General features: G+C 32.4%; 1 protein-coding gene across 5 annotated transcripts; it reads right to left on the bottom strand.

The window, feature by feature from the left end:
* Positions 1 to 235: 235 nt before the first annotated feature.
* Positions 236 to 12,826, bottom strand: Stat92e (Signal transducer and transcription activator Stat92E). 5 transcript variants are annotated; one of them, XM_070298625.1, is made up of 11 exons: positions 12,357 to 12,826; positions 11,917 to 12,156; positions 11,371 to 11,524; positions 10,308 to 10,458; positions 9,831 to 10,201; positions 9,616 to 9,759; positions 9,057 to 9,528; positions 7,764 to 8,430; positions 7,490 to 7,648; positions 7,191 to 7,416; positions 236 to 2,947 (listed from the first exon to the last, which is right to left on the bottom strand). In XM_070298625.1, the coding sequence occupies exons 3-11, from the start codon at positions 11,499 to 11,501 to the stop codon at positions 2,776 to 2,778; spliced, it is 2,493 nt and encodes an 830-aa protein (XP_070154726.1). In that variant the 5' UTR covers positions 11,502 to 11,524; positions 11,917 to 12,156; positions 12,357 to 12,826; the 3' UTR covers positions 236 to 2,775. The 5 variants fall into 5 exon arrangements, with proteins under 5 accessions (XP_070154726.1, XP_070154727.1, XP_070154728.1 ...); XM_070298627.1 differs by having other exon boundaries at positions 237 to 2,947; positions 9,849 to 10,201; positions 12,357 to 12,825; XM_070298629.1 differs by lacking the exon at positions 236 to 2,947 and adding an exon at positions 2,956 to 3,846.
* Positions 12,827 to 13,265: the final 439 nt, after the last annotated feature.

Genomic DNA, 13,265 nt, shown 5'->3' with positions numbered 1-13,265 from the left:
TAAAAGAACGTAGGAACGATTGCTTCAATTAAAATTGTTAACTAAAATTCTTTAAACCGTATGTTAAAAAGATTCTAATGAATTAATATCAAAAATGAATAAAAAAAGCGGATTTATACATTTTGTTCTTCGAGAATCGTATGATAATTCTGTTCCAAGTACGCAGCAATAAATAGACGGTATATTGATTTACAATGTACTTTATTGCGAAAACATGCATGTTATGTCAAATATAGCAATGTAATAAACAAGAAGTGCATATCAGTAATATAATAGTCATTTCTCGTTTAATCCTTCTCGATAATAAAATAAACTCTAACTTTCAATAAAAAGAACAATAGACAATGATAATGTCTATATTTACTCGAAACACACATTCTTGTACACATATAATAATATGAAGATAACGTTGTGTGTGTATTCCTAATCGCGACGAATTTGTGTTTTACATTATGGATACATATATAATAATTGACAGATTTTCTGTTAATATATGCATAAGACATATATATATATATATATATATATATAAGGGAAGAAAATAGACCATAGTAAGTTAACTTTAAGCTTACAATGCATATGTATACGTGCGTTGAATTTGCTCTGTATAAATCTCCTTACTCTCTCTTTATACATTCTCTCTTTCTGCTCTAAAAATTAGATTATCTGCTAAATAACGCATATATGAATTTCCGCGAAAAGTCATCTTTTCGGAAGATCATATATGTATATATAAAAATCTAATATTGCGAGGATAACGCTTAAGGTATAAAATAAAAACTAATTAAAAAGTTGTTACAACTTATTAAATCGGCTAGAACTTATCGAAAAATTTAAGAATACAAGGTTTAAAAAACTATAAAGCACTTAAAAGATCATATCAAATTGTCACATTGTTATAATGCACTCTTCGCGATTTGATCTGATCTTTTCCTAAAACTCAAATCGAATGCAACCAGAGCTTTTTAACTGGATTTTCTTTTCATTCAATATCCTTTTTCAAAAATCCATACATTCAATTGTAACTTGACTATGCGATCATGTATATGTATATGAAGATGATTGTCTATTTCTTTAATTAACATTTCTTGTACTCTCAAAATCTCTTCGGTGAATATCTAGCTTCTATATCTAATTCTTTTAAACGTATTTTTAAATTTGAAGATAATTATTTTCTTTTATATAGTGTTCTCTAAAAGTGTAAAAAATCAATTTACGACTGTCAAATATTTTTTGAATTATCATTAAACATTAAAAAAAGAAGAAAAAATAAGCACATTTCACAGATTATCTGCTAACATTTTTTCTACAAAACAATATAAGCATTTAATAAAAATAATTCTTATATATACATGAATTTATATATGTCATATAATGTATAGATATGAATTGAACTTTTATTCTTATATATAAGATGTGTAATTATATTTATAATTACAAGAATCCTCTTAACGCTATATCATAGATAATAACAATCTTTGTACGTAGATTTCTTTATATCCTACAAGAATTTAAAATAAAATTAAATGATAAAGTTGAAGGAGATATGAAGAATGTAAGAAAAAACAAAGATTCGATAAAATATCATCAAAACATCAACTGTAGTGCGAACACAAAGAAGTAATTTTTGGTGTCGCTTTCTCACTAGTATAAATTCATTATATGTAAATGTGTAAGAAATAAAAGATTAAAAGAGAAATAGAAAGAAAGCATTGACCGAACGTCGAAGAGTCCTCCGTTTTTCGATTTAAAAAGTTATATTTACAAAGAGGGAAGAATTCATACAAGATTTTCATCCCAACACAAAATATTATGTAAAAATAAATACGCGCGAAGATATTTTCATGCGTATCAGCATGTTTTGTGCAGATATTCTCAAATTTTATTACATTTAGGCACGATTTATGTGCATGATCAACAAATATATATTACTATTTTATATAAATGTATATACAGTGATTCCCGATTGTAAGCATACATTGCTCAGCCATTTTTCACTAATAAGACACCGGACTTGTTCTTTGTCAGCATCAAAAGTTAATCATTTAAATCAGATAATCGGCTGAAGCTTTAGAATCGTTCTGTCAAGAATCGGACGCGTTTGTTTGCTTACAATAGAATCAAGAATCGTATCTACACCGGGAACCGGGAGTCTTTCACTGTATATATAGATATATGCATGTGTAATATAACACCCTTCTAATTCTGGAATGATCGAATTCTTCTTTTATTTTGAAATCTTCCCTCAATTCTCCCACTCTAATGGCACATGTATGGAACGAAAATACCATCGCTCCGCGTTTTATCTTTCATTTGCTTTCTCACTCTACGCATAATTAGATGACGAATAAGTAACAAGAGAATAAGCGCAAAAGGGAAATTCTAAATTATTCAAAATGATGCGAAATTCAGAATAAAGAAGACGATTGAGAATAGCGAGATTCTCATAACAACTCTAACAATTCTTTTTTTACAATTTTCTAAAGATGTAAGAAAGCTAATTCTTTCGTAATTATGATTGTGTGTATATGAGTATGAATTGTTCTTATAAAAAAAAAGAGAAAAAAATATAATTTACATATTTCACTTTAAGATACATTAATTTCCTCCCTGCATTAAATAATAATTCACATATCATTGTATAATTATATACTGTATAATTATAAGAATATATGCTAATGTTTCATCAATTTGTATAGAACATAAAACTGACAGAGATCGAAGAAAGATAAAGATCAACATCGGGCTTTATGGCAATTATCATTCGCATACCTTTTATTGTGGCTTGATAGCGTTGTACGTCGATACATCGGTGAAGTCCTGCAAGTTGAAGTTGAAGTTTTGCAATTGGTCCAGGTTGAGATTTTCATCGATCGGCTGCATCAGTTCCATGTCCAAGTCCGAGCTTGGTTGTCCGATGCTTGACTGGCCGAGACCCGGAGCGTAACTATCACAGATCAAAACACATCCCCAATCACTGGCAATCCGCTGGTAATAGATTATCATAAACTATACAAATCTCTTTCTCTCTTTCATATTTCTTTTTTTCCTTTCTTTTTTTAAAGAAGTGCGTATGCTTCTATCTACTATTTATTTTTTTAGAGATGACCGATTTTAGCCGGTATAGCCGATACAACATGGCAAAAAGGGGAATACGAATGACAATTATAAGAGCCCCGTCCGAACCAAAGTAATTGGTACATCGGTCATTTGTTCTCGAGAAAAGCAAAAGAGGAAGTCGTGGTTTCGAATGGTTTGTTTCTCCTTCAATCCTTTGTGACTCGTGCATAGCACGAGGCAATAAAATGACGATACATGGATATTTTGATGAGTTTGCAAATAACGACTTTACTCAATTGCCAGCTGCGAGTGATTGGAGCTGTATTTCGCAGGATAGTATCAAATTTTTGGTGTTGTACCGGCTTTTTCCGGCTTTCTTGGATACAATTGTTATACTTAAAATGGGACTTTCGTCTATCCCATTCGTAATAAATATGCATTCTTTACAATACACGAATGTTTACGCTCATACACATTCTATATATACAACATTACGAATTAACGATACGCAAGAATTCATAATATAAAAGCTATATTATATATGAAGGGGCTGCGCGCCTTGTTAGAAGGTCGATAAAGACGAGTTTTTTTTTTTCTTTTTTGAAAAGCGTATAGCATATTTTTTTTACAAAAGTTTCTAGGTTCAAGAAAGTTACATTTGACAAAGTTACGGTAAAATTTTGGTGCAAAAATATTAATTTATAACGAAGTTATAATGTCGATGTCCGTGAAGTGTTTATTCCAAAGTGTTTCCGTTTTGCGGACCACTACTGTTAACTGGATTATCTGCAATCAAAAATTCGAGAAAATTTAGTGAATATATTAGTTTATCTACTTTTTAATGATTCTCTATTACAAAAAATTAATCTGCGATACTGTACTGAGGCACGCACTTACCACATAATAATAAAATTTTAAATCCGAGGCCGCGCGCACACTTGCAATTTGTAATTTAACATTTCCATCACACTGTTTGCACTTAACAAAACTTGAAATTACAGCAAATACATAATGATAAAGTTCAAAATTGTATGTTCTATTGTCTTGCAGCACAACAAATTCCTTTTGCATCTTCAATTTTTTTTGCAGATGCACTAAAAGTACTTTCCTCATGCTCCACCGTTTTCGGATTAATTCTTTGCTCCATTTTTCTTGATCTTGATTTTCGAAGATTTTCTGGTTATTTAGAAAATAAAAAACTACAGAAGCGAATGTTCGACTGTGCAGCTTGAACTGCTCTACTGCCAGCGTCTCTAAGTTTCGTGTACGTTGGCCTGAAAGTCTTTTGAATTTGCTATTATACAATTTATAAGACTTTTCGTATACACTAATACAAGCAGCATACAATAAATGGCTCACAAACAGGTAAAAAGAGACAACGTTTTTCCTAGCGCAGCTACCGCAATATATTTGCGCGGAGCGCTTCGAGGAATGTATATTTAAGATTGTATATCTCCAACAAATTTAAACGGATTAACTTGAAACTTTCAAGGAATATTTTTAACATTATGTACTTCGAGAGAAAATGTGAAATTTCCAAAACCGAACATTTCTGACTAGGCATAATCCCTTAAGCCATAATATAGTAAACCGTTGCATTCGAAAAGTGAATCATAGAAAAATACTTGGCAGTCGAAAAATTAATTACGCATTAATGATTTTTCTGATTGCACCACAATTGAGATAATTATACGATAGAAATTGTTAAGATAAAATTGATTTATACAACAATAGATACAATCGATTTTTTCTATTCTATGTACATACATATGTATGATAAGAACTGAGCATTTTTTCTATTCTAAAACATTCTTTCGGACGCTACTTTTACTAATGGTGTATATAAATGAAAATGGCGTTAAACGCTTTGTCAAGATAACATAGTTATGTGATCACAAGATAAATATGAATAGTAAACAGTACAAAAAGAAAATCCTGGAATTTAGAAGAAAGCTGATTTGTGATAAAAAAGATCAAGAATAGAGGAATGCTGGAAGAAAGAAGAAATTGATTGTCAACTGCGTCTGCTCTAAAATAAAGTATTTATCTTCACAATGATAAATTTAAAAAGGGAATGAACTAATTAGAGTCAAGAAAACAAGGTGCAAATAATTATCTTGAACAAACTCCTTTAATTATGTAAATAATAATTTCGGTCTCTTTTTTCGGACCATCTTCAGTAACTGTTAATTAAATAATACATGTCGTGTTTCTCTGTATGATATGTATTACTTTGTTAATAATTATTAAAGATGATTCGAAAAGGGAATGAAACGTTTATATCTGGATAGTTAAAGAAATTTATTGAAGATAATTACTCGTGTTATTTTTCACGCTTGGCTCTCTTTAATCCATTTCTCTCTGTTTTTTGTTTTTATATTATTTACTAAACTCTTACATTTTTTTTGTACAAATTTATTTAGAAATTTGAGTTTTTTGTTATAAATCAAATCATTCGTACAATATAGATATTACAGTTATTTTATACACACTAATGTCAAAAATAAACAATAATAAAAATTCGAATAGAAAACAGAGATCGAACTTTTAATACCAATTATACAACTTATTGCATTTTTAACAATATTTAAAGTTAAAATATAATTGTATATAAAGGCACTTATATATTTGAAATATTATATTATATTATATATATATATATATATATATATATATATATATATATATATATATATATATACGCTCTCTTATGATCAAATACTACGACAGTTTAATAAATTAATATTTAATGTATAAGGTCAGTGGGGCACAAATAAAAGCATAAGCAGTAAGATAATGAAGCAGTAAGTAAACCAATTTTCAATTTTTGATTTGCTTACTTTACTACTTCATAATCGATTTACTTACTATTTATGACTTACTGCTTAAGTTTTTATATATGTATGTATCATTGGTCTAATATAATGCCCTTTAATACTAAATTTATAGATAGTTGGTCCAATTACTATGATTATTGATTCCAATCAATAATCATAGTAATTGGATCAACTATCTATAAAATACAATAAATATATGCATCGTGAGAAAATACAACAAAAATAATCAAAAATAAAAAAGAAAAGATGAATATTAACAACAATTTAATATGATCATCATTGAATGATCGAACCATCGTATTTTCATACATATTTCAAACATTTTGATAAATAACTGTTATTTGTGCATTTTCATTCTTTTGATAAGACTAGTAGGGAATAACCCATTATCAATATATACAATATCATCCACAAAATTAATTAGATATAATTTGTCATATATTTCGATGCATATTGATTTCTTCTGTCGTAGCTAAATTATAAAACTAGATATACCGTAAAAATGTCTACAAAAAGAATCCGCAAAAAAGTACTTACAAAAAGTTCATATAACTACCACTATATTTTTTTTACAAAGTTTTGTGTCAAAAAATCTTTATGAAAAAAGAGAAAGAAAAAGAAAGAATACTGATGATTTCTATTTGGAGATCCAGAGATATGCAAAGTGGGAACTATTTGCACGGAATGTTTCACAATTCTCGTTCTTTGCGAATTTACTGATTATATCTCTTGTAATTACCTCACATACATTTCATTATCTTCGATAGGGACATCCCGTAAGTATATTGCATATCCTGGTATAATTAAAATATATTTTAATATACAATAAAATAAAATAAAAAAAAAAAATGAAATCTTTTATGTTATCAAAAGTAGAAAAATTCACGATTCAAGATTTAACGATACATATTTAATTATATTGTCCATTTTTGAAACTATGGTTCAAAGATATCAAATTTTTCTATCTTAGGTTATTAATCACAAAATACAAGAAATACAAAACGTCCGGAAAATCATGTTACGAGAGGCGAGAAAGCCATTTATCGAAAAATAAATACGAGAAAAAATACAAAATATCTTTCTTATTAACCGAATAAAGAAAATTTATTTCCCTCAAAAACTGCATGATTAATAAAAAAATGTGTTACATACTTTTCAGTTTATTGAATATGTGCAGTCTGAGATTCGTTTTCTTTTCAAGGATATAATGAAATATGAATGCGTTTCAACGAGCGGAATCAATTCGAAAAATTTAGTCAAGATTGTCGATTGGGTATTACCCAAGAGACTGACCTTGATGCTACAGACGGCGTGTCCCTTACTGAAGGATCGGGGCTGTGCGTTTGAAATATGGTCTGCGGAGTGGCGGGATAGCTTCCGCTTGGTGCAGCTTGGCTGTTGTTATTTATCCCCCCTATGGAGGAATGAGACGGCGTTTGACCACCGAAGCCGGGCGTGCTCCAAGCCGGCACCTGTGTTACTAGTTGTGGCTTGATATACCCATTCGTCGATGCTTGCTCTGTAAAAATCACGGATTAATTCACTTAATAATAAATTAGATAAACTGATTCGCTACAAAATATGACACCTACCACTAACTGGTGTACAGTATTTGGAAAAAACCTGATCTTTATTTAGATTTGGATAAAGATATAACAAGTGTTGTAAATCGTAAATGCGGTCAGCCAAGCTACGAATGGCGAAGTCTTTGCCTGTAAATGGCTGCAACATAAAAACTTGATCCTTTTGCTCTGAAAAAATATTAAAGGTGTAAGAAATTAATGATATGACATACATATCAGCGTAAAAATCACACATAATAATGGTAAATATATAAATATATAAATATTTATTTCGATATTTTACCTCCAACCCATGCGATAGTAATACCACCGAGTTCAGAATCGGAAAATCGCATCAAGAAGGTGCCTGCCTGACAGTTTGCCAATATCTCTTCCGCTTGCTTCTTCCGGACGAATCCAAGAATGCATCCATCCACCCATGGATTTTTTAAATGTTCCCTTGTCAACTTCATGATAGCATAGAACCATTCCCAGAACGTGAAGCTTCTCTCGGGCAATGGTTCCTTACAGAATTGTGCCCAACTCAGCGGTGTATTTGAGTAATCTTGCGGTACAGTACCACGGAATGCTTTCTCCGCAAGAAATCTGAGATGGTCCGGAGTCAAAGCGCGACCAGTAGCCGAGCGAAATTTCATGTTTAGAGCTTCCGCTACTTGTCGCCATAGTACTTTATCAGGTACAAGAAACGGCACTCTCCCTGCTTCAGAGAAAGCATTATCCCAAGTAACTGTGGCCCAAGCATGCGGTTCTTGATTCCCATGTACAATTACGACTACGGGCAGGCTCAGGGTCCAAACTTGGAATACTAATTCACCGCCGCCGACAGCGAATGACGATTGGAAAAGTAACGAGAACTTCTCGTCCATGACGGATTCTGTGCCCTTTTTCTCGGCTCGCTTGATCTTCTTCAACTGCATGTTGCGAAAGCTCGCTGATAGTTGTCCAACCGTCTATACAAAATAATATTACGAAAAATATGTAACAATATCTTGAATTATCTACTCTATATTATTCAGAATGTCTACTCATATTTTGTAAAAAAAATTACCTAAAAATTCCAGGTATTTTAATTCAAAATTAGATAAAAAAAAATTTTTTAATTTTTTTAAATAATTGTATTGTATGCCTTTTCTAAAGGGCATTGTACAATGGCAGTAGGCAGTATAGAGTGAGGAGTAAGATTTTAAGAGTTGGTTTTAAGAGCAAATGGGGATTGCTCATTTCATTACTCCTGGTCTTTACGTCACTAAAAACGGTATACTCTCCTACTCCTACAGTCTTGTTACTGCCATTGTAGACGGCCCTTGATGCTTTTCACTCAAACACAGAGCCATTTAAGTTTCAAGTGCTACATTTTGCAAATTTACTGAAAAAAACTGAATAGCTTTCATAAAAGAAATATTTTTCACATTTTCTTTCTTAATTTTTTGAGTCTCAATAAAAGTATGAAAATTCCTTTATTTTTCCAAGTATAAAAAAATCCTTGAGAATTCCAAGTTTCCCCAAAAAGTAGACACTTTACTGCGCGCGTGCATACACATTTATAATATAAAATTAATATTAAATTCTCGCAAACCTGATGAAATTCCATCGAGCTATTGTTATTTAAAATCTCGCCGCTGACTTCACTATTCTTCATTTTGTCATTCTTCAATAAAGCATTCGCTTGCGATTCGCTAATTATGCTCGCTTTTACTTGCGGCGGTGTCATGTGAACATTCAATTTGGTGCCAACGAGAAGGCGTACCGTGCTCGTGAAACGAGTGTTGGTCTTCATGACTTGCGGCGGTTGTTTCTCAATGATAAAAGTACTTGTAACTAACGAACTGATTAGTTGCGTAATTTGGGTGTTTAAAGTTTGATACATATTCGGTAGCATCGAATTCCCTTCAAACGGTTGGAACTTTTCCTTTAGACGTTCCCCGTCCTTGATGTGTTGTCGAGTCGACCAGATTACATCAGCGAGATTTTCGCACCAATTCTGAATGATGTCCAAATTACCAGTGAAAGTTGCCCCATTGCCCGCTAACTGTTGATCTCTCTTCCAACTAAATAAAATATTAGAATCATATTTTAGTATTTGACAAAATCACATACATGAACATATACATATTTTATATATGTTATTATTTTACCTGATAAGTTCCTCATCGAGAATTCTCGATTGTAATATACTCAATTTAGTAATGGTATCTTTCATTCTATCAATAGATTGCACACGCAAATGTACTACGCAAGCTACTTTGTTAGTCAATGTCAACTCTCCATCTTGTTTTTGTCTGGAATTTGAAGAACTTTTAGTAACAAAATTTGTGCGCCAAATATGTAAAATCTATTCTTGATAGAGTACCTATTTAGATTATGGTACCTTTTAAGTTTTTTCTCCATTTCCATACTTTGGTGATTATGTGATTGTGAAGTAGTGATCTGCTGTAAAGTAGCGTTTAACTTTGTACAGTCATGATAAAGAATAGCAAAAGCTTCTTGTTCTTCTTCAATCCTTCGTACAAAAGTCGCATTTTCGCATACACTTTGCCGTAAACTTGCGAACTGTTCTTTTATTTGTGTGACCGAATCGTTTATTATTATATTCATCTTATCATTATTCATAAATGTATGCGTATTTCCTAAGTTTTCAGCTCGTGCCACAAGTTTCATTTCCGTATCTAAGCAGAACTTAATTGTAAGAAACAGCCTCAGTGGATCTTCACTATATTTTTGCTGAAATGTAATATAAGTATAATCGATTAAGAGTTAATACATCTAAATTCAATTAAATTACAAAATATAACACAAGACGATATGAAAAAAGATATATACAACTTACACGAAATATTTTCGCAGTCTCTATCAATTTTAATTTTATCAAAAACAAATCTCCATTGTGTATACTATTTGCTTTTGTTTCTAACTCTTGTATCAAAGATGCAATAAGTTCAGATATATATTGCTCATTATGTATATGCGATTCTATATTCCTAGAATAATTAATAATTAATAGATTAATTCAAAAAATAAAATTAGATAAAATTCTGAAAATAAATATTAAAATATATACGTGCAATGCAAACTAAATAGAACAATTCAATATTTTATTAGAATTGATAGTTGCATTAATATTATTATATGAGATATTGAAATGCCTTAATATGCGAATATTTTAGTATGTATATATGCAATATATAGTTACATATATATATAAATATATAATTATATATGATGGAATTATTTTATATTAATATATAAATATAGTTGCACATTATTTAATATGTATTTTTAGTGTTTGGGAGGTGTGAAAAAAATAAATAGCATGGAGGGAAGAAGGTTGGAATGCAGGTAAAAAAAAAGGGGGGAATATAAAGAATAGGAAGATTGACAAAGATGAGATTCAAGACAACAAGTGCTACAAGGATATAAAAGCCAAAGAACTTGTCTGAATATCTAAAGAAAGGATAAAAGAAAAGCAGGTAGAAAAAGATAAGGTTCTCAAAAACTGGAAAATGAAATGAGAGATATTGAGAGAATGAAAAGGAGAGAGAATATAGGATGTATAGAAAAGTTAGATTTGCAAATGTACATAAAAAAACTGAATAACTTTTGTAAAATAAACATACATATTTAATATTTTATTAAGATATTAAATATGTATACATATATATTCATAATATATTTTAAACATATATTTTCACTTGGTTTGCCGACTCCTTGCAATATAAGAGCAAAACAAACAAAGAGAGAATTTTCTTAAATTTGCTCCAGTAAAATTCCATGAGTATTCCATGATTTTTTTATGTACAAGAGAAACCATCGAGAAGGTTTTCTATGTCTTTTCACAAAAAATAGACACTCTCCGTTTATCTATAAACTTAATATTTATATTTCATGCTTACAACAATTTTTCTTCTATCCATGATGATAAGAAATGTCTCACTTCAATCGGAAATGTGTTGTCTGTATACACAGAGCGTATCTCTTCGAGTAATTCTTCTGGCAATTGTTGTGCTCTCTCCCACAACGACATACTTTATAACGATGTTAAACTCTCTTTAAAGATATCCATTATATTATATTGTGATTAAATAGTCAATTTTTACTATTACATACATAAATGTATTTTTGTTATGTTAGTAATTAAAAGTTGCATAATAATAAGAAAGCCTCAAACAAGCACTATCCAAAGCATTATCTAAGCTGTTATTTTATGATAGCATCAAATTGAAGGGCAACAATTCACCAATAGTATAATTTGGCCCAATATTATAACAAAAAAATATATATATATATATATATATATATATATATATATATATATATATAACAGACAAATATAATCGTATTACTTCAATGAGGTGAATAAAATTCTGTTTCTCCTTCGAATTACGAGCAAAACATTGTAAAAAAAAAGGGGGGAGAGGGAAAAGGAAAAGAAAACTGACCAATTCTTATGAAACGTAGTTTGTAATTCACCGCGGTGCCGACTTACTCATCGGCTCTAGCTCTCGCGATAAATGCTTACTGCGCACCGTACGAGATACTTGCCTCGAGAGAAGAAGAGATGCGCAGAAAAATTTTACGCGCGGACAAATTTCGTGCGATGATCCTGAATCGGGCGAGAATCGCGCGGGAGCTTAGAGATAGTCAAGGCATGGCTATGTCGAGCGCGAAATCGCACTTTCCTGAGAAGAAAAAGAAAAGACATGTATCACGCTGCGTAACGCGTAGATAAGGGAGAACGGAGCGGAAACGCGAGAAAAAAAGAAGGGCGGGGGAGGGGGGGGAGTATAAGAAGATGGAGAAGACGAAGCGAGCAAGAAGCATGCGATGAATATTGGCAACTGGCAACTATTCTAGAAGTCGATGGACTTTATCTACTCACCTTCTCTCTCTTCGATTTCGTAACAATCTCCGGCGGAGAGGTAACACGCACAATTGCGTGTTCGCCACCACCGCCGCCGCCGCTACTGCTGCTGCTCGATGTCCTCCGCCTCTGCTGTCTCCAACGTCGTCGTCGTCGTCTCCTCCTGTTCCTCTCTTCTCCTCGTACTACTATTATAATTTTCAGCGAAATGCTGCGATGCTTAGTCAATGATTCAGGCTAATCGCGAAATGATCGCAGAGCAGCTTCGTGCTTCGTGATTATGGGAGGCGGTCACTCTCGCACCCACACTCATCAGCATCCATCAATAACGTGGTGGGAAACTCGTCCCTTCTCCTAAAAATTTTCCTTACCGACGACGTCGTCGTCCAATGCCCGTTCTCGTTCTCCAATCGTCTTTGACGCTCGCAAAGACCGCTGCGCCCGACAGGCAACGTGGGACGTGGGCGATGACAAAATGAACGGAGCGGACGAAATTCCCGGAATTTACTACCGTAAATGGCGCCGGTGGAGGGGCAATGGAGAAGTGGGATGGCCACGTGATCTATGAAAACATGCGCACTTGGCGCGCGGATGTGATTTATCGATAAACAGCGGCGACAGGTCAGTTCCTTTCGGCCGCTGTCTCTGTTCTTCTTACTCCTTTCTGCGCATAAACTGAGGCTGCGTTTACGCTTGACGCGCAACCAAAGTTTCGATTGGCCCATTAGAGCAAAAAGAAAAAATCTTTTATCCCTTCCATCCTAACTGATCAATTAACCGCTTCGAAACTTCCGTAGCGTCAAACGGAGCACATCCTGAGATAAATCGAGACTATCAGCGCGCGCACAGAGGAGCTAAGTAATTCCAGGTAAGGAGAACAGATTATCGACGTATCATTCATTGATAAATCACGATGGCGGGATTCCA

Source organism: Polyergus mexicanus, unplaced genomic scaffold (assembly GCF_030449975.1).
Source record: "Polyergus mexicanus isolate NDT 795.1 unplaced genomic scaffold, iyPolMexi1.0 SCAF_7, whole genome shotgun sequence".
In the NCBI taxonomy this organism is placed as follows: domain Eukaryota; kingdom Metazoa; phylum Arthropoda; class Insecta; order Hymenoptera; family Formicidae; genus Polyergus; species Polyergus mexicanus.
Note: the sequence above shows the minus strand (reverse complement) of the source record. Positions and strands in the feature narration are given on the sequence as shown.